Consider the following 18,868-nt stretch of genomic DNA (forward strand, 5'->3'; position numbering starts at 1 on the left):
TTTCAGCACTCCTGAAGGGAGGCCTGATTGTCCACCTCTGGAGGCAATCAGGGCGCAATTATCTCTGCACCTTCAAGCCCGGCTAGACATAACAAATGACAAATGGGTGCAAAGAATAATATCCAGAGGTTCCATTATCCCCTTTAACTTTCCAATTCCCAAAAACACAAGAGTTCCAGATGTTCTACCCAGTCAAATGGAACAAGCAGCCTTAGAAGTCTCAAAGTTGCTAAACAAAAGAGTCATCCAAGAAGTCCCCCACAGACCAGAGAGGATCCGGAACTTACTCAAGATTCTTTTTAGTTCCAAAGAAAACAGGGAACTGGAGACCAATCTTAGATCTCAGCAAATTAAACAAATCAGTAAAGAAGAGCAAGTTCCAGATGGTTACACTGCAGTTGATACTTCCATTTCTGGAAAAAGGCAATTGGATGTGCTCTTTAGACCTCCAAGACGTGTACTACCACATAAAAATAGACAGAGGGTCAAGGAGGCATTTGTGCTTCTGGCTAGGAGCCAGCAATTATCAATTTCGAGCTCTGCCCTTTGGTCTCACGATAGCCCCCAGCGTGTTCACCAAATGTATGGCAGTAGTGGCGGCTCACCTGAGATGACAAGGATTTCGGGTGTTTCTATATCTAGACGAATGGATCATAACTGCCCTGACCAGGCATTTTCTACTACAGGCGAGAGAGGCTGCATTACAAACCTGTTCAAGGCTAGGTATTATGATAAACTGCACAAAATCTGCTTTAAAACCCTGCCAGAAATTGAATTTTATAGGAGCAGAGTTAGACACACAAAGGAGGATAGCAAGTCTTACTCCAGAAAGGATACCCACTTTACAATGCCAGGTAATGAGTTTAATAAGGAAGAAATGAGAGCCTGGCAAACATGTACTTCAGGTATTTGGCACTATGGCAGCTTCAATTGTTCTGGTACCATTAGTATGCCTTCACATGAGGTTATTTCAATGGCTGCTGTCGACACCATGGTCACTCCTAGAACTTCCAATGACTCACCAGATTTTGATAACCAATTCTTGCAAACAAGACCTTTTATGGTGGATTCAGTCATCTCAGGTAACTGAAGGCCATCCCTTTACACTTCCACAACCCAGAGCCATGTTGACCACAAACACTTCCCAGATAGGGTGGGGGGGCATTATCTGGGAAAGACAGTCTAAGGCACCTGGCACACTCATGAGGCCCATCTGTACATAAACATTCTAGAGATGAGAGTGGTGCTTTTAGCATTGCAAGTCTTTAAAGACTCTCTCCCTCTAGGGACAACAGCAGTCCAGTCAGACAACATGTCTGTAGTAACCAGATCTTACCCCCTTTGTTGGGAAGCCCTCAGGGTTTGGCAATGGGCAGTTTCTTCCAATTGCTTTCTAACTGCAGCACACATACCGGGGAAATCCATGATAGCAGACAGGTTGAGCAGAGCTATTGTAATGCCTCACGAGCAGTTCCTCAAGCAGGAAATTGCGGAAGAGACCTTCTGAAAATGGGGCTAGCCTTTCTGCAACATATTTGCCTTGTCCATGAATGGCAAATGCAGCAACTACTTTGCTCTAATCTCCCTCTGGGGGGAGACCATGAGGGATGCACTTGTTCATGATTGGCTCCTGGGACTCCTATATACTTATCCACCAATATCCCTCATTCCCAAAGTAATACAGAAGGCAAGTTTGTTGAAGACAACCATAATTCTAATTGCCCCCTACTGGCCCTGACAAATTTGGTTCCCCTTCCTTTGGCCTCATCTTCAGGACGAATCATGGATACTAGACCCAGTTCTGGATCTTTTAACACAAACTTCAGGAATGGTTTATCCCATTCTATACAACCTCAAACTGACAGCTTGGCTGCTCCAATTCCATTAATAGCCAGGTATCCTTCTCTTTCATCACCAGTGAAACATATATTAATCTCTTCCCACAAAGCCTCCACAAGGAAACTTTATAAAGGAAAATGGAAGAAATTTGTGATTTGGTCAAACTCAAAACATGTTGATCCTTTTACTGCTTTTCTACATTTCATTTTAGATTTTCAAGCTAAGCTTTTCAATGAAGGAGCTGCTGCTGCTACTGTCAGGGTTCAATTAGCAGCAATTTCAAACTTCCATTTAGGAGAAAATTGCTCTTCTATTATGTCTAACAAACTCTGTAAAGCTTTTCTTAAAGGGACAACTTTATTGAGGCCTCCATACAAGAATCCATCTCTCCCTTGGGACTTAAACTTTATTCTGTCTTGTATACTCTATCTCCCCATTTGAATCAGCAACCAATTGTGAATTAAAATGTTTATCTTGGAAAACTATTTTTCTTAGTGCTATCACATCAGCAAAAAGAGTTTCAGAGATACAAGTGCTATATATCAAACCACCATATTTGGTATTTCACAAGTACAGGGTCTCATTACGAACTAAAAGTTGTATCAGAAAATAATATTACTCAATCCATTGACTTGCCAATTTTTTTTCCAAAATTTGAAAATAATGCGGAATATATGTTACATTTGCTAGATGTTCATAAACAATTATGTTTTTACTTGATCAGAACTGCAGATTTCAGAAAGTCTGACCAGCTCTTTATCTCCTTTTCTGATACAAGGAAAGAATTACTGGTATCCAAAGTAACCTTATCTAAATGGCTTTCAGAATATATAATGTTTATTTACAAATCCAAGAACAAGCAGCTTCCACAAGTCAAAGCCCACTCAACTAGAGCAGTTGCTACTTCCTCAGCTTTCTTACTGAGACCCTCCATGGAGAGCATATGTGCTGCAGCCACATGAGCAAGCTCTCATACCTTTATAACTCATTACAAAGTAGATTTGGTCACTAGGAGTAGGGCCTCCTTTGGGCTATGGTTTTGAGGAATATTTATACATGAGCCACCCAAGATTTAGGTAGATAGGGACGCTGTCCCATCAGTGACAATAAAAGTGAGATTGGACATCACATAAAGAAGTTATGTACTCATCATAATGTTCCGTGTGTGTTGTCCATCTCCACCTTTATTCTCACAACCCACCCAACTTCCCCCTACCTGTGCTCCTGTCAGAGTTATACTAATTGGACTATTATTGACTCTGTGACTCCAGAAATGGTTTCTTTTTATCTGCTAATCTGGATAAGGCTCAAACATCCTCTTTTCTCAAGAATATATTTTTTTCTAATGAGCAAACAAGATCTGAGGTATTGTGAGGTGCATTCTGGGATAGGGAGAGTGCCCACAAGCTTGTTGAAGACTTTTAGCTTTGGTAAAGGCCAAGATGAATCTGATGGATCAGATCCAACCTATCAGTGAGAATCAAGGTGGAGATGGACAACACACATGGAACTTTATGGTTCAGTTTCAGACTCCATATCTTTCAGAAAATCTTGGCAAACATGCATGCTGTTATTATAGCTATTTTGTAACAGGAAGATGGGGACACATTATCAGTATGGACAGCAGGCAGAAACAATTTTTTTTATTCTGCTGCTGTCTTTTGCTGGCCAATACTGCCAGATTTAGCTGCCTAGTGTGAGATCTGATCTTAACAAGTTAAGTACGGGGTGCTTAATTAAAAATTATGTACTCACCATAACTAGGCATCTGTGTTTTCTATTTTCATTCTTCCTAAACCCATGGGTTCAGATCTGATTCTCAGATCTGACTCAGCCGCATTCTCCAGACTTCGGATCCAGCTCTCCCTCTCTACCCATAATGCCCTATTCCATCCCCATTACCTCATATCGAGTTTGTTGCCATAGGCACATATAGCTAAACAGAGATAGGAATTTCTAACAGAGAAAGGAAGGGCTCAAACCTTGAATGGTAGGTTCCAAAAACACTGTCCTATAGATTACTCCAGAAAGAGAAGGATGGGGGATGAATAGGAGGGAAGTTGAGGAAGCATGAGAGTAGACAACACAGATGCCTAGTTATGGGGAGTACATAACTTTTAAATCTGATGTTGTCCTTTTCATTCTTCCTAAACCTATGGGACAGAGTCCCCAACTACATTGATCCTGGGTGGCCCTCATGGAAGGATATTCCAGAGTACCACCGAACCAAAGGCAGCTCTGATTCTAGATACGATATCCAATTTGTAGAGTAACAAAAGTATGAGCATTGATCCATGTAGCTGCTGCACAAATCTCATCAATAGATGTTCTAGACCAAAAAGCAGATGAAGCATCCATGGATCTGGTTGAATGAGCCTTGGGAGATTTGGGTAAGGCCAGGCATTGTTGAAAATAAATCCAAGAAATACAATCTGTAATCCATTTTACTAAAGTGATCATAGATACTGGTAATCCTTGTCTTTTGGGTGAAAAGGAAACAGATAGTTGATCTGCTTTTCTGAAGTGCTTTGTCCTACGAAGATAAAATTGTAATTGTCTATGTACATAAAGGTGATGAAGCAAGTACTCTCCTTTATTTTAAAAATTTGGAAAGAAGACTGGTAAATGAAGAGATTGATTGATGTTATTCTCAGACCGGTCTGAAGAAGTTTTTAAAGTTTAAAAATGAAAGTGCTAACACTGTATTAAACGTGGCTTGAATATTATGTTTGGCTGTGTTGTTGTCCTTTGGACTCAGATTTAGCTTTTTCTTTTTATATTCAGTGTTTATTTTGTGTGTTTTATAAGTAGATGAACCTGATTTTTGATGGTGGATATGTGATGAAGTGGTAGTGAAGCTATTTGTGTTTTCCTATCCCAAACTGTACCAATGAACTCCAGTCTCTGGACTGCTATCAGGTTTGACTATGCATAATTTATTGTTATCCCCAGTGACTGGCAAATCTGGAGCAAATAGTCCCTGGATTGTTGAAGGAGATGCATGGAGGGGGTGGTGAGGAGCCAGTCATCCAGATATGGAAACACTCAGAATCCTTTGAGTCTTAGGTGAGTAGCCACCAGTACCATTTATTTGCTAAACACCTTGGGGGCTGTGGTGAGTCCAAAGGGCAGGTCTCTGAGGTGGTAGTGACTGGCTCCCAGCCAAAAGCATAAATGTCTTCTAGAGCATCTATCTATTTTAATGTGATAGTATGCATCTTGAAGATCTGCCAAACACATCCAGTCGCCCTTGTGAAGAAAAGGTAGGATGGACTGTACCGTGACTATTCAAAACTTTGACTTCTTCACATACTGACTCAAACTCCAAGATTTGTCCAAGGTCTCCTGCTTTCTTGGGCACTAAAAAGAAGCATGAGTAAGTTCTGAATCCTATTTGGTCTAGTGGGACCTGATGACTCTTTTTTTCTAGTAGCTTTTGAATTTCTTGTGCTGTGCCCTTTCTCTGACTGGGTGGAACATCTGGGAGTTTTTTTCTTTTTGTGAAGAGGGATTTGGAAAAATGGAATGAAAAAACCTTTGGATATGATTTTCAGCACCCAATTATCTTTTGTTATATTTGTCCAGGCTTGTGGGTACAGGGCTAATTGTCCCTTGACTGCCTCCAGAGCGGAACAGTCAGGCAGTGCTTCAGGAGGAATGAAAAGGTCTGTTTGGAAAGGGTCTCCTCTGCCTCTAGGGTGATCCCATTAGAATTTCCTACTCTGCCTCTGAAGTAATTGTCCCAGCATGGATCCTAGAAAGATCCCTAAGATTTTTGGAACCAAATTTTCTTACCACCTCTCTAATTCCTGGAAAAGGTCTGTTGAGAGCTAGAGAACTTGATTCCCATGGCAGACAGGGTCTTTCCATCTTGTTCACTGTGGGTAAGTATCTATTTTACTGCCAGCCCAAGTAAGGATGTGCCATTGAATGCGGCATTGACAAAAGATGTTTTAAAGGGCTCCACAAAGTCAAATAGCAACATCCAGGCATATCTCCTAAGGGCAATGCCTATACCAGCTGCTTGTAAGGTGCTTTTAGCTGTGTGAGACATCAATCTCATTGAAGCAATTGAGATAGACAAAAGAGTGGTCAACTGTGAGGATGTTCTTTTGAAGTTCTCTGTGGACATGATAGAGAATTTGAAAGCTCTTTGGTCAAATCTCTCTGAAGCCTCGTGAAGTGTTCCAAATAATTAAGAGACCTCAGAGGAAAGGTTGCTGAGGCAAAGACTCACTTTCCAAATCTGTCCAATGCTTTAGACTCCATGTTTGGCAGGTGAATAGAAAAGATCCACTCTGCTTGCTCTTTCTTGGTGGCTGCTACCACCAACATGGCATCAACTGGGATTCCTTTGCTCCAATGGGGTCTATCTGCAGGTGGGGCCAAAAACTTGTTAGGGCACATGGAAATGGGCTAGACAGTATCCAGTACTATCCATGCCCATTGGGAAACCATATCAATAAGTTCATCTGCTGAGGGGGGGGGGTTCCCAAGATGTAGACAGGGGTTTTCAGAAGACCAACCACCTTTTTATTTGAAGATCTCTAAAATGTCTTCAAAGGAGATGTCATTCTGTGGTGATCTAGGGGACCCTTCTCCTTCATCAAAATTGGTATCCTCCTTGAGTGACTCCATCAGGGAGTCAATGTGTCTCCTTTGCATGTTCTCTTCTGATGTACCTCCTCTGTGGGATGTTCAGGGGAGGTGTCAGAAGAGAGAGGAAGTCCCTTTGTCAGAACCGATTGGACACTTATTGGAACTGGCTGTCCCTGTGGAGTAGGTCTGATCAACTCAGAGCTTGTAGCCGATGAGGGGAAGGGAATAGGATATGAAAAATGAGAATACGGTTCTCTGGAGAGAGAAAAGGCCCTTTCCACAACCTCAAAGGCCAACGGACACAGAGAGGTTTCAACAGGCCTTGTCAGAGCCGAAACTCTCAGGGAAGGTCGGTCTCAACCACTCTCAGATCTGCAGCTCAAGGATGGAACCAGTCCTGAACTATCCAGGGCTGAGGCTTTGAGGGGGGGGGATCTAACATCAGAGTTGATCCTGGCTCCTCTGATCCAATGCAGACACTTCAGCTCTGGGAGCCATTCTGATCTTAGGGTATCAGAGCATAACTAGCTAGGAATACAGTCTGAGTCAAAGAAGATACTTTCTTTGGATCTGACACTAGACCTCAGGGATTTTGGATCCTGGGACTCCAAAACCAGTGGATGGATCGGAGAAAGAGATACAATAGTTTTGAATGTCATAGGAAGACTCATGGATCTGATAAGGGACAGAACTGGTATGACCCCCATCTGGATCTGAGCTCTGAGAAATTTTCACATCATCCTATACACATCTGCTTCTGATAAACTTCTGGAGGACCTAGAGAAAGTAGGAGATTGTGTCCTAGCCTGTTTCTTTGGTGTTTGAAGCAACAGAGAACACAGTGTGGATGATATGGGCTTCAAGACATATTCCAGAGTAAGACTGCTGTGAGAAGTACCAGGCTTTGCATCCAAGGACCTAGGATTGAAGGGTGGTGCTGTAGGGCTTATTGAAATAACAATAGGAGCAGAAGACTTTGGATCCAAGGGTTTCAAATCTGAGGATCAGGTCTTTGGATCCGACAGTGTCGGATCTGAAGTTTTTCTGGTCTTAGATGGTGACTGCATTGAAGACCTGGAGGACTTCGGTGGAGAGCATTTTCTTTGCTCCAACAGTGCAGACTTGATAGTTTTGGAGTGGGTTTGAGCCCCAGGAGAAGAAGATGTAGCAAGGAGAAGACCCTTCAAAATCAACATGTTTTGTCTATCTATCAAGGATTTCAGATTGAAGGTGGAACATATGATACATGCAGTGTCCAAGTGCCCAGCTGCAAGACAGTATATGCATTCCTTGTGGGCATCCAAATGAGGGATTTTATGCCCACAAGAAGTGTACTTCTTAAATCCTGTTGGTTTATCTGACATGGTAAGCACCTATGCAAAAGAAAACCAATATACGTAATATAAGTAAAAAGAGTTTTTTTTTAAAAAAAGAAAGAAAATTTAGCAAAATTATTTTAACTGCCAGCAATGGTAATCTGAAGAAATACCCTCTCAGTAAAAGGGTAAACAAAGAAAAATATCAGCAAGGGTAATAAGGATTTACTATTCATCAGAATAGTAGAAAGAATAAATTAGCAAATAGGTCCTAATGTCCTGTGAAATAACTAAGAAGAACTTACACCTCTCAATCTCTTAGTGCAAGCAAGATAGCCTGACAAAATAGGGGGCAAAGGCCCCAAAATAGGGACAGAATTTAAATATTGCTCTTATAAACTTAGAATGTTGCTATAGTAATAGGGTTTGTGTTAACATACATTTTCTGAAGGGTTTAAAGTCCGAAACTCAAATGTATGTCATTATTTGGTGACTTCAATCCTCAGATCATCCGAGTGATTTGCCAGAAATCCACAAATGTTATGAGGAACACACCAACAATATGAGGCAAAAATCTGAACATTCTGCAAAAATCTGAACAGTTGAAAGGTATGAAATGAAGGATAGTTAAAGTTAAAGATAGAGAGAAAATGTTTTAACAAGATCAAAAAGTTGAACTAACTCAAACAAATCACTGCTAAAGCTTGATAGAGGAATCTGTGTCAGTTTTTGATGGTGGCAAATGAGATCTGAGGTATTGGAGGTGGAATAGGGCATTATGGGTACAGGGAGGAGCACAGAAGCTGGATCCAAAGTCTGGAGTATGTGGCCGAGTCAGAGCCAAGGATCGTATCTAAACCCATGGCTTGAGGAAGAATGGAAAGGACAACAGATCATTTATTAAGATCAGGTCTCGCATTATAGTAGCACTTAACTGATTTATCTTTTTCCAGATATCAGAGTGTAATCACCGCACTCCATGCACTACAAAAGTATTATTCCTTAAGGGATGTGACACTTAGCAAAGCATGCAGTGGTTTACTGGTGTGTTACACAAGAATATATATTTTTACATTAAAAGTATTTGGTAATTCTGAAACATTTCTTAGAATAATATGCACTACCAATTGAGGGCAATGAAAGCTTTTGTGCATATCTCGTACAAGTTTTCTTCCTGAATCACAACCTCCCTGAACAACTTTCTAAACTTAGGGCAGTGCCTTGCTGCCAGCATGAACTGGATTGTAATCTAATGAATGAAATATAACTTCTTTTGTAGATATACTGATGCCTAGTTAATTGATATTGCATGATGCTGTCCTTTTTGTTTTTGAAGCTATCAGAATTTGACTATGATTGGCATTGCTGCTAAAACTAAAGACATTTCAAAAAGTTTTAAAACTAATAGCCTACAAAATGTAGTATTGCATTTATGGCATGCAGATGCTAGTAGTAATTATTTTACATATTTGCTAGTTTCATATTGTACTGCAAACTTAAATTAATGCTTCATGCATATTCACTTCAAAACACCTGTGGCATAAGTCTGTTTGCATGCATAGCAACTCATGCCACACTGTTTAAGCAATTCATATAGTACACGGATTATATTTATTTTTGTTATTGTCCATAAGTCACTCAGTTTTTCATTTTCTGTTTTATTACATAATTTTCAGCAACTTAAACATATTATGCATTGCATACATCATCAAAATATTTGATGTTTCAGTGTATAAAGTACAATATCATTACATTGTACTGCTTATATTTGATTTACCTTATTTTCTGTGGTGGATACTTTGCTGCTACCATAAAGCTTATCACAAAGCACTTTCTATGAACAGACTGAAGAAACTACATTTTTGTTTTAATATTATTTTAAGGTGCTGGCCCTATGAACCCCTTACAGTTGGATGATTATCATGAGAAGATTATTGGCAATGTAACTGGGGATCCTAACTTGTATTCAGCTGACCCAGTAAGTAATTATTTCAGTAATTTTCTTTAGACATTGGTTATTCATTGGACAGTGTTAATACATACCTTCCTTTATATTCCTTACAACAGAGTAAGTGTCCATGCTTTTAAAATTCATTGTAGCTGCCAAATAGTATTGTTTCATCTTTCCCTATCTTTTCATTATAAACAAGATTATAGCCATTTCTTACTTTGTCTTTCATTTTTTTTTGCCTTGATGTGATTAAAGAGATAAAAGACACATTCCTTAGATTCTGTAATTCTTCTGTTTTGCTACAGAATCATCATGAAAATACAGCTGGACTATATCTGTTCCCCAAACAATATGAGGTCACAATAAACTTTAAAGAATGTACATCATTATTTATAACTTTATCCCAGTCTATAAAGATCAGACAGCATTTTATTTCATAGAGCAATTCATAGCCATAATAATGCATTTCTTTATATTTTTCAAAGATTTTGAGACTTTGTACCTTTGTCATATGTTTTTTTATTATGTTGTGTATTGCTTTTTAGTGATCATAAAGTGCAAAGTAATATGTCACAGCTGTCCTTGGTAAAATCTTTTCCCGTTCAACACTTGTATTAATTCTGCTACACAAAATGCCACATTTTAAATGCTACACACATATGCATAGAAGAATTGCTAACAACTCAGTTGTCCATAGCCAACATGCAAAACAAGGTAACCAACACAATTCCTTTAATTTTGGCCTTCACTACCAAAACTCAGATGTAGGTTTCCAACACACTGCAGTACTATAGACCATAGCAAAGCAGGTATAATTAACATTTTCTTATTCAGAAAAGAATGAATGAAACCAGAGTAATATGCATACAAAACTTAAACCATGTCAGGACTGTTTAATATTGAAGGAACTAAGCATGGTGCAGCCCCTGCATATTATATAGGTTTTCACTGCATTAAGGGGAAAACCCCATCCATAACTTTTAGGTACTGATCCCATTTGCTGGGCAGTGCAGACAGACAGTTAAATGAGTTGCTGTACTGGTTATGGACTTCCTAGTTGCAACCATGTTGTGAGAGATGTAGTAATAATGAAGGGAATTTAATTTATAAACAACAGAAACTGTCACTGTGTTGCTGCTTTAGTGTAAAACATTTGAATGTAAATTTAAGGCTACTTCAATTACCCAGGAATCTTTTAGTGGTAGCACTGAATTAATTTAAACTGCATGCTTGTTTTTCTTTGTCTTTTTTATCAGTCTGTGTTTTTCCAAAGTGACTAATATTTTGTAGGCGCTACTTTAGCTCTCCCATTTTAAGCGGTTATGAAGTGCCAATGCCATGCTTATTTAATTTTGACTTTAGCTGTGGTTTGCATTAATTCCATGAGAAGTGCTGAAACATCAAGTAATAAAACAAATAGTACAAGCACAGGTGGGTTCTACTGGTAAACTGTCTGTTGTCTTACTTTATTTATGAATATATTTTCAGTTATATTGCATGTAGCTTTATACTGCTACTAATTAATCAGTACTGTTGAATTGTCTCATTTAATAATTAATGCTAAATTTCATTTATGATCATAATTTAGGCATTTATAGCTTACATATACTGCCTTGGAAGAAGCCTTTACCTAGAGGCTCTGTGATTTTTATCTGGGAAAAGTGATTTGTTACTCTTACGATCCATTATAAAATGAACAAGGAAAATGTCTCACTACCTAAGCAACATGTGCATCAAATCTGTTACGTATGTGGTAAAAGCAGTTTCAGGCCACCCGGACCTCACACATACCCCTGGATCCATTTGTACCTCATTAACTTCAAAATTTAACAAATTGTCACATCCCAAAAAGTAATTCAGTAAAGAAAAACTATCACAGAAATAATAAAAAAAGAAATCAATGCAAAACATCAAAGCCTAAAAATATGTAACCCAATTGGGACTGTGGCACAAATTCAGCATTATTTTACACTAATAAAAACACTAAAAATTCAAATTAAAGTACATTACCTGAGCAGGAACAGCATACTGCAGTGGCGGTGCTGCGGTAGCGTTGTCACCTCACAGTAAGACGTCCTGTTTGATTCTCAGCTAGGGCGTCTTCTGTGTGGAGACATGCGTGAATGGGTGTACCTTCGTTGAAGGTTGTGCATCAGGGCCGGCAACACGGCATGTAAAAATCTACTGCCAATCATTAGCGTACCGGAGTTCTGCTGTGGTGACCCCTAACCGTGAAAAGCCGAAAGACACAACAACCTGAGTAGGAACAGCAAAAGATATCCAATAAGGTAAAGAAAATGAAAGCATAAATTCTACAAATAGAAAACAATGTGTCACTGGAAGAGACAAGATATTAATAAAATGAAGCAGAAACAATTACCATGGCAACAGAAAGCAGTTGCTCTAACCTAGGAGTCAAGTTAACATACAGACACAAATGCAGTAGAAAGAATCTGCCAGGCATTGTTGGACCTAAGAATCAAAAGTATAGAAAAGTAAAACACTGCATGACTATAAATATGTAGCAACATGGAAATTAAACACAAAAATTACAGTAGAAACCCAGTTAAGAAAAGGTAGCAAGTTTACTAGCAGTTAAAGAAACTTAAGAAAAATGATAGATAGGAGGAACATTACTGCTTCCATATTTTATCAGTTCTTGGAGCCACCACCAAAATTATTACTCTTGTGAATATTTTAGGGTGCAGAAATTTACTTAGTTATTTATTTATTTAGTTGTCCTTGTTTACCTGGAAACTCCAACTAGATAATATCCATTTTCAGTGGAGACTTCTCAACCTCTTAGACCAAGAAATCTGAACAAAGCCACAAAGATGTTGTTTAAGCAGTGGTTTAAAACTACTAAGTTTGTGGATAGTTTTATTTGCGTGGGGATACTATTCCACAGTTCTAAAGAAGTCGTGTTGATACATAACAGATGAAAGTGCTCAGTTTTATTAAACATTTTCAGCTAAGAACTGTGTGTCTTCTGTTTTTCCCACCTACGTTGTTTGGATTTGGTTTCATTGGTTCTTGGTCTTTGGTGTTACTTCTTGCATATATATATCTTTCAGTTCTTCAGGTTGCCAGCAAATTAATATGTTTGAGGCTATGGTACCTGGAAAGAAGTATATTTATTTGTGAAATAGAGTGCTGCTATCTTAATCTCCTCATTTGGACTCATTCACCTGCCAAAACTCATTTGAGGTATTGTATTGTGTTAGCACCTCTTTATAATTTGGACTGTACAATAGCACAAACAATTTGACAGGGCAGTTCTTTAAATAACTACACCAAAAAATTCAAACCAAAATTATGCACATATAAAAATTGTAAACCTGCACAGCTATTAGTTAACAAGGGTGAGGTATCTATTCAACATTAAAATTTATTACAAAACATATTCAACATGCATAAACTACTAAACATAAAATTCAGACTGCAAAAAAATTCAGATGTCCATTTTTATAAGTGTAATAAGTTACTTGGTGGTGGTGGTGTGTGTGTGTGTGTGTGTGTGTGTGTGTGTGTGTGTGTGTGTATATATATATATATATATATATATATATATATATATATATATATATATATAGATATGTAGCACAAATATTATTGCATACCCAGGAATGGTAATATACTTGTCCTTTGAGCTCATGTCTCACAACACCCCTGGATCTGGGGTAATAGCTGTTCTGTGCACTCAGTCTCATGCCTTATTGCACATATATTTGTATGTGCTGTTAATCTTTATTCTAGCCTTATTGATGACTTTTTACATAAAACATAAATTAAGACACTTTTATTATTCTAACATCTATAGCAGTGTAGTTTAACTATGATTCAGAACTACAGCAAACGTATATTCTTTCAGCTTGTTTTGTTTTCTCACATACATCTTTCTTACAGGTAATGGGGCATTATCTGTTTCTTGTTCTACAGTAATATTTGGTTGCTTCATATACAATGCAAGATCACTGCAACTACTTGTTGGAGTTTACACAGCTAGGAACTGTAAAGAACTCTAAAACATTTTTAGTAGTTAGTAAAATCAGCATAATATGACCACTAAACATTATTCTGCCATTGCAACTATAGCTTTTCAGAACAACAGATAATATTTAATCTATAACAGCAAAACAAATGCACACAGCTGATTACTCTTTAGAGTCCTTTTTGGGTAAAGGAGTGCATTTCAAAATTATTTCTAAAAAGTCATTATTAGCAAAAAAGCTTTTAAATTATGTAATTCCTCAGTTTTTCATAGGTTCTTCTGCACAGCTGTTTTACAGCAAAGAACTACAAGCATTCTTAAAAGGGTTGTTGACTGAGTAGATGTAGGGAATAATACTCTAACTCTTCTACAGGTTTAATTGGAATATGTCAGTGTAACTCTGTGCTTCTTTCTTCTTGATGTTATGCAACCACTAAAGTATGCAATGAATGTTGTTACCAACCATGATGATAGCAGAATAAAAAAGGAGAAATGCTATTCCAGTCCACTGACAGAAAACCTTGGAACCTAGAAGTAATGTGATATTTTTTACTGGCACATCAAACGTTTTAAAATATAGCTAATCAGTTATTCAGGCTATACAAGGTCTTCTTCAAGAGCTAGTAAGTTTGGTTTATAGTCATTTTGTTGTATCACTTGGGCTTATATAATTGATGCTTAAGCATAACAGTTTGAGTCATTATTTGATCACATGACATTTACCTAGTTCACATATGAGAGAGATCTTTATTTAATTTATTAATTTATTTATTTTATTTAGTCTTTGTTGGCCAGGTTAGTCCCACTAAGCTAGTAGCCTCTTTTCGGGGGGGGGGGGGGGGGGACCTGAGCTTGTATTTATACTATTAGGGGAAATCTGGCCAGGGCATCAGGGAACTTCTCATATTTGTCATTGTTACAAGTGGGAATCATTTTGGGGGAGCACTTCCTGTTTCCATTCCAGGAGCAGAGGTGGCCTGGTGAAAGAGGGAGGCATATGGAAAGAGCAGGAGATGATGGAGCAGTGGAAGAAAAGATGGCAAAAGCAAATATTGAGTCCTGAGAATGTGTGCAGGATTCTAAGGAAATGTTTCAAAGAAACCTGTTTGACGGAGATGAGTCAACAAATGCTGGATATATAATTACAACCCTCCAGTTGGCAGGGTTGTGGGATGATTTACTTGAAGAAATGGTGGTGCAGAGTGAGCCAGAAAATGAAGGAGATGTTTCCTGGGGGACATTATGGAGAAAATACAAAAGGAGGATGCCGAGACAATCCTGAAGAATAACAGTGATATGGCAAAGAAAACACATGCAGAGAAAGTAAAAGAAGACAAAAATGGAGTAGCAGAAATGAAGGCAGAAGAAAATGAAAAAAGTGAAGAAGACAAAGATATGGAAAGGTATGAAGTGTGGGGTAATATAATAGCTCCTTTGGGTGTAAAAACACATGAGGTTAGAGCATTTATTCGTATCAACAAAGAGACATTTTGTGACATTAAATTTGAGACTGTTTTTTTCAATGGGAAATTTTTCTTGGAGAATATGAAAAAAAGAAAGACTCTAGCCCATGGAATCTTTGTGATAAAAGCATTTAGCAGGGAAAAAAATGAAGATTCATGCATAATTTCAAACAGAGATCAAAAGAGAGACTTTGAAAGGACATTTGAAAGCTTTATGTAAAGAAGTACTGGACACTGCAAATGTTTATGACAAAAGGGGATTATGGATTTGTGGCTGGAATTGTAATATTGTGTTAAAAAAAGAAAGAGAAAATGATACATATACCAGGAATGACAAATGCAGAGGGGAATAGGGATGTTGTAAAATACTTGGGACAACTCAGAACATGTCTTTTTTGTGGAAAAGAAGGACTTTTAATAAGTAACTGTGACAAAGTGAAATGTTATATTTGTGGGAAATGTGACATGTTGCAAAAATATGAAACTGAAATGCTATAAATGTAACAAAATTGGATATTTATGGATGGATTGCAAAGAATGAAAGCATCAGCAAGAAAAAAGATACAGAAATAGAAGAAAATGAACAAAGAAAAGAAATTCTAGAAGTAACAGAAATAGAAGAAAAAATAGGGGAGAAAAAATAACAAAGAGGACATAGCAGGTTCTGAAATAAGTCATGAAGAAGACATAAAGTGGGAAGTAGTAAAAGGGAAACACTTCTGTTGGTAAAAGGGTAAAAGACAGAAAAATAAAATTTAAAGGGATAAGTACAAAAAAAAAAAGAAATGGATGAAAAAGAATATATACAGGTAAAGATTGGGACTTGGTATAATGGTTAAGGTGTTTGACTCACAGACACAAGGTACAGTGATGGATTCTCACCTTTGGGAAGGAAATTTGTTTGGCTTAGAATGGCCTATTAAGAAAACTAGCCTAGTAGTTAACTATGAACTTAGGAAACCATGAATCTAAGGAAAAAGGAAGATAAACATTTTAGAATGCTTTCTGTAAATATGCATAGTATTAAGAATGCAGTAAGAAGAACAGGAATTTTGAACAGGTGTAATACATGTGATGTAAATGTAATTATATTAGAAGACACAAGATTTTAACAAATAAAGAAAGATTACAAACAGAGATACTATGTGGTGGAACGATAATCTGGTATTCGGGAAATGAAAGATGTTCTGGAATAGCCATATTCTGTAGAAATACAGTAATATATTGGATGTAACTTTAGCAAAAATGGTAAGATTAACCATTGTAGATTTAAAATGAAAAGAGCAAGTATATAGAATTATAACATTATATGCTTATAATAACTGTAAAGAAAGGGAAAACTTATTTCATCAGATTTTAGACTATGTGGTGATAAATACGAATATTATAATAACAGGAGATGTTAAATGTGATTTAAGGGGCAAGCATAAAAGGAAAGGAAGGATATAAGAACAATATTAGTTATAAGATGTGGCAAGTTAAATCTTTGGGACAAAAATTCATGGACTTACAAAAGGGGTATGTATAGAACTGAAATATATTATTTTATAGTATTAGAAGGTTTAAGTAAAAGAGATGGGGATGCAGTTGAAACATGATTTTCTGATCATCTTGCAATATTGATAGAGATAAAAGAAAAATAATATATAAAAATAGGCAGAGGAATAAAAATAAATTAAAAAGCATGGAATGAAAAAGGAAAGAGATTAGTAATACAGCTATGGAAATATTATATTAGTATGAGAACATTTTACAAAAATTGGTTTGAATAGTGGATATTTAAGGAAAAATATAAAAAATGTTTATACAGTGGCACTATGATGTGAGAAAAGTAGAGAAATAAAAATATAAAAGAATAATGTGGGAAGAAATAGCCAGGGCTGATAGCCTAGTACCAACCTATGAACCTATGAACCTATGAGAACATATAATGATACATTGTAAGATTTAGAATATATCAACAGAAAGTACTTTGACAAAGAAAAAGAACTATATGAAAGAAATCAAGAAAGAATACAAGTATTATTACATAAATAAAGGTATTTTTACAAGGAAAAAAGAGAAGAAATATCAAATTACTTAAGTTGCTTAGTAAACAAAGATTGTAAAGAAATGAAAGAAATAAAAAATGTAAAAGGAGAAACAGAAAGAACTCAGGAAAAGATTATAAATAATATAGTACAATATGTATAAGAAATGTTTAAAGAAAAAAGGTAGTAAAAAAAACATGGAAAGTAAAAAAGTTAACAGAAAAAGGGAATAAAGAGTTGGAAAAGATTTCTTTTAATGAGTTAGATAGAGTATTAGGGCAAGTAGCTATAGATTTGGCTGCAGGCCCAGATAAAATAGGGTAGGAAATGTATTAAAATTTAAGTGATTGGTAGAAAAAATATTTTTTTAAAGATTTTGAAGGAATGGTTAAATTAAGGTTTTATGAATAAAGAATTATATAGTGGAATACTTAAATTTGTATGGAAGAAGAAAGACAGTAGAGAATAAAAAAAAAGCAAAGACCAATAGTTTTAAATAATAATGATTATAAGATCATTATGAAAATAATGCAAAAGATTTGAAACTAAAATGAAAAATATTATGGAAGCTAGCATATATAGTATGAAGGGGAAGGGTTGTCAAGAATTATTAATGATAGATCTGATGTTGTCAATTTTTATTCTGTCCTCAACTTATGGGTTCAGATCTGATCCCTCATATCTAACTCAGCCATTGCAAAAGCTTGTGACAACCAGAAAACTCTCAAGCTACTCCTTAACCAACAATGCCCCAACCCCAAGTACCTCAGTTCTCATTTTTCTGCTTCCAGTGAAAGACATGTGTTATGCTACTCTCGAGTGACTCTTTATTATTAAGATAAATTAAATTGTTTCTGTTTAAAACTTAATTTTCCCCCTTTCTCAGTCTATTTACTGTTTAAACTTACCCTATTGTCTAAATCCTTCTTTACTTTTTCCATTTTTGTACTGGTGTACTGCTTCCATACTATTGTTAGTACTCTCTCCCTTCCTTACACTTTAGAGTGTATTTTTCTCTCTAAGTACCATCATTGGTAGTTTTTCCCCTTTTCTTTTTCCTAAAAAAAAAGTATATATTTCTATATCTCTGGTACATCAGATAAAATTCTTTATTCTGTATTACTATGGCAGAGAAACCCCCTGGTTTCAAAAGATGTACTAAATGTAGTCACAAAATACTACTTTCTGACACACATTATTTATGCATCTATTGTTTAGGATTCCATTACCTCCAGGAGGACTGTCCATTTGCCACTCCAACCCTAGAGATCTAGTGGAGGGAAAGAATAAATTAATTCTCAAGGGGTTCCTTCATTCTTCTTTTTCTGAGGCCTTATCTAGAGCTTCCCCTGAGTAAACAAAAAAGAGTATTTCTCCTAGTACTTCAACAGCTTCTACTAAATTGTCTGGAAAAATTAAGAAAAGACCTCCTTTGGATCTTACTGACTCACTGGATCCTAAAAAGAACATTACAAAATCATTGTATCCAACTTCACACGTGGATCCAAGACACCTGATTAAGAAGCTGCTGGATCTGACTTCACAATTGGATCCAAACCTTGAGTCCTAGCCATTTATTGGATCAGACTTCCCCAGATCTGATGCCTAAAATATCAGATCCTATGGTTCATTCTATGCCCCTTTCAAGGACCAGATACTATCCCTCAGTGGACCCTGTT

At 36.9% G+C, this 18,868-nt stretch overlaps 1 protein-coding gene across 1 annotated transcript in view; it reads left to right on the forward strand.

Annotated features, from left to right (window-relative positions):
• The window catches only part of CCHR3.PART1H7orf31 (chromosome chr3.part1 C7orf31 homolog), a 559,004-nt gene that overhangs the window by 479,335 nt on the left and 60,801 nt on the right, over positions 1 to 18,868 (forward strand). The window contains exon 8 of the mRNA XM_044066850.1: positions 9,638 to 9,732. Coding sequence (XP_043922785.1) covers positions 9,638 to 9,732 — 95 coding nt within the window. The remainder of the gene's footprint in view (positions 1 to 9,637; positions 9,733 to 18,868) is intronic.

The sequence above is a fragment of the Protopterus annectens genome, chromosome 3.part1 (genome assembly GCF_019279795.1).
Source record: "Protopterus annectens isolate FY-2018-M chromosome 3.part1, PAN1.0, whole genome shotgun sequence".
Classification (NCBI taxonomy): Eukaryota; Metazoa; Chordata; order Ceratodontiformes; family Protopteridae; genus Protopterus; species Protopterus annectens.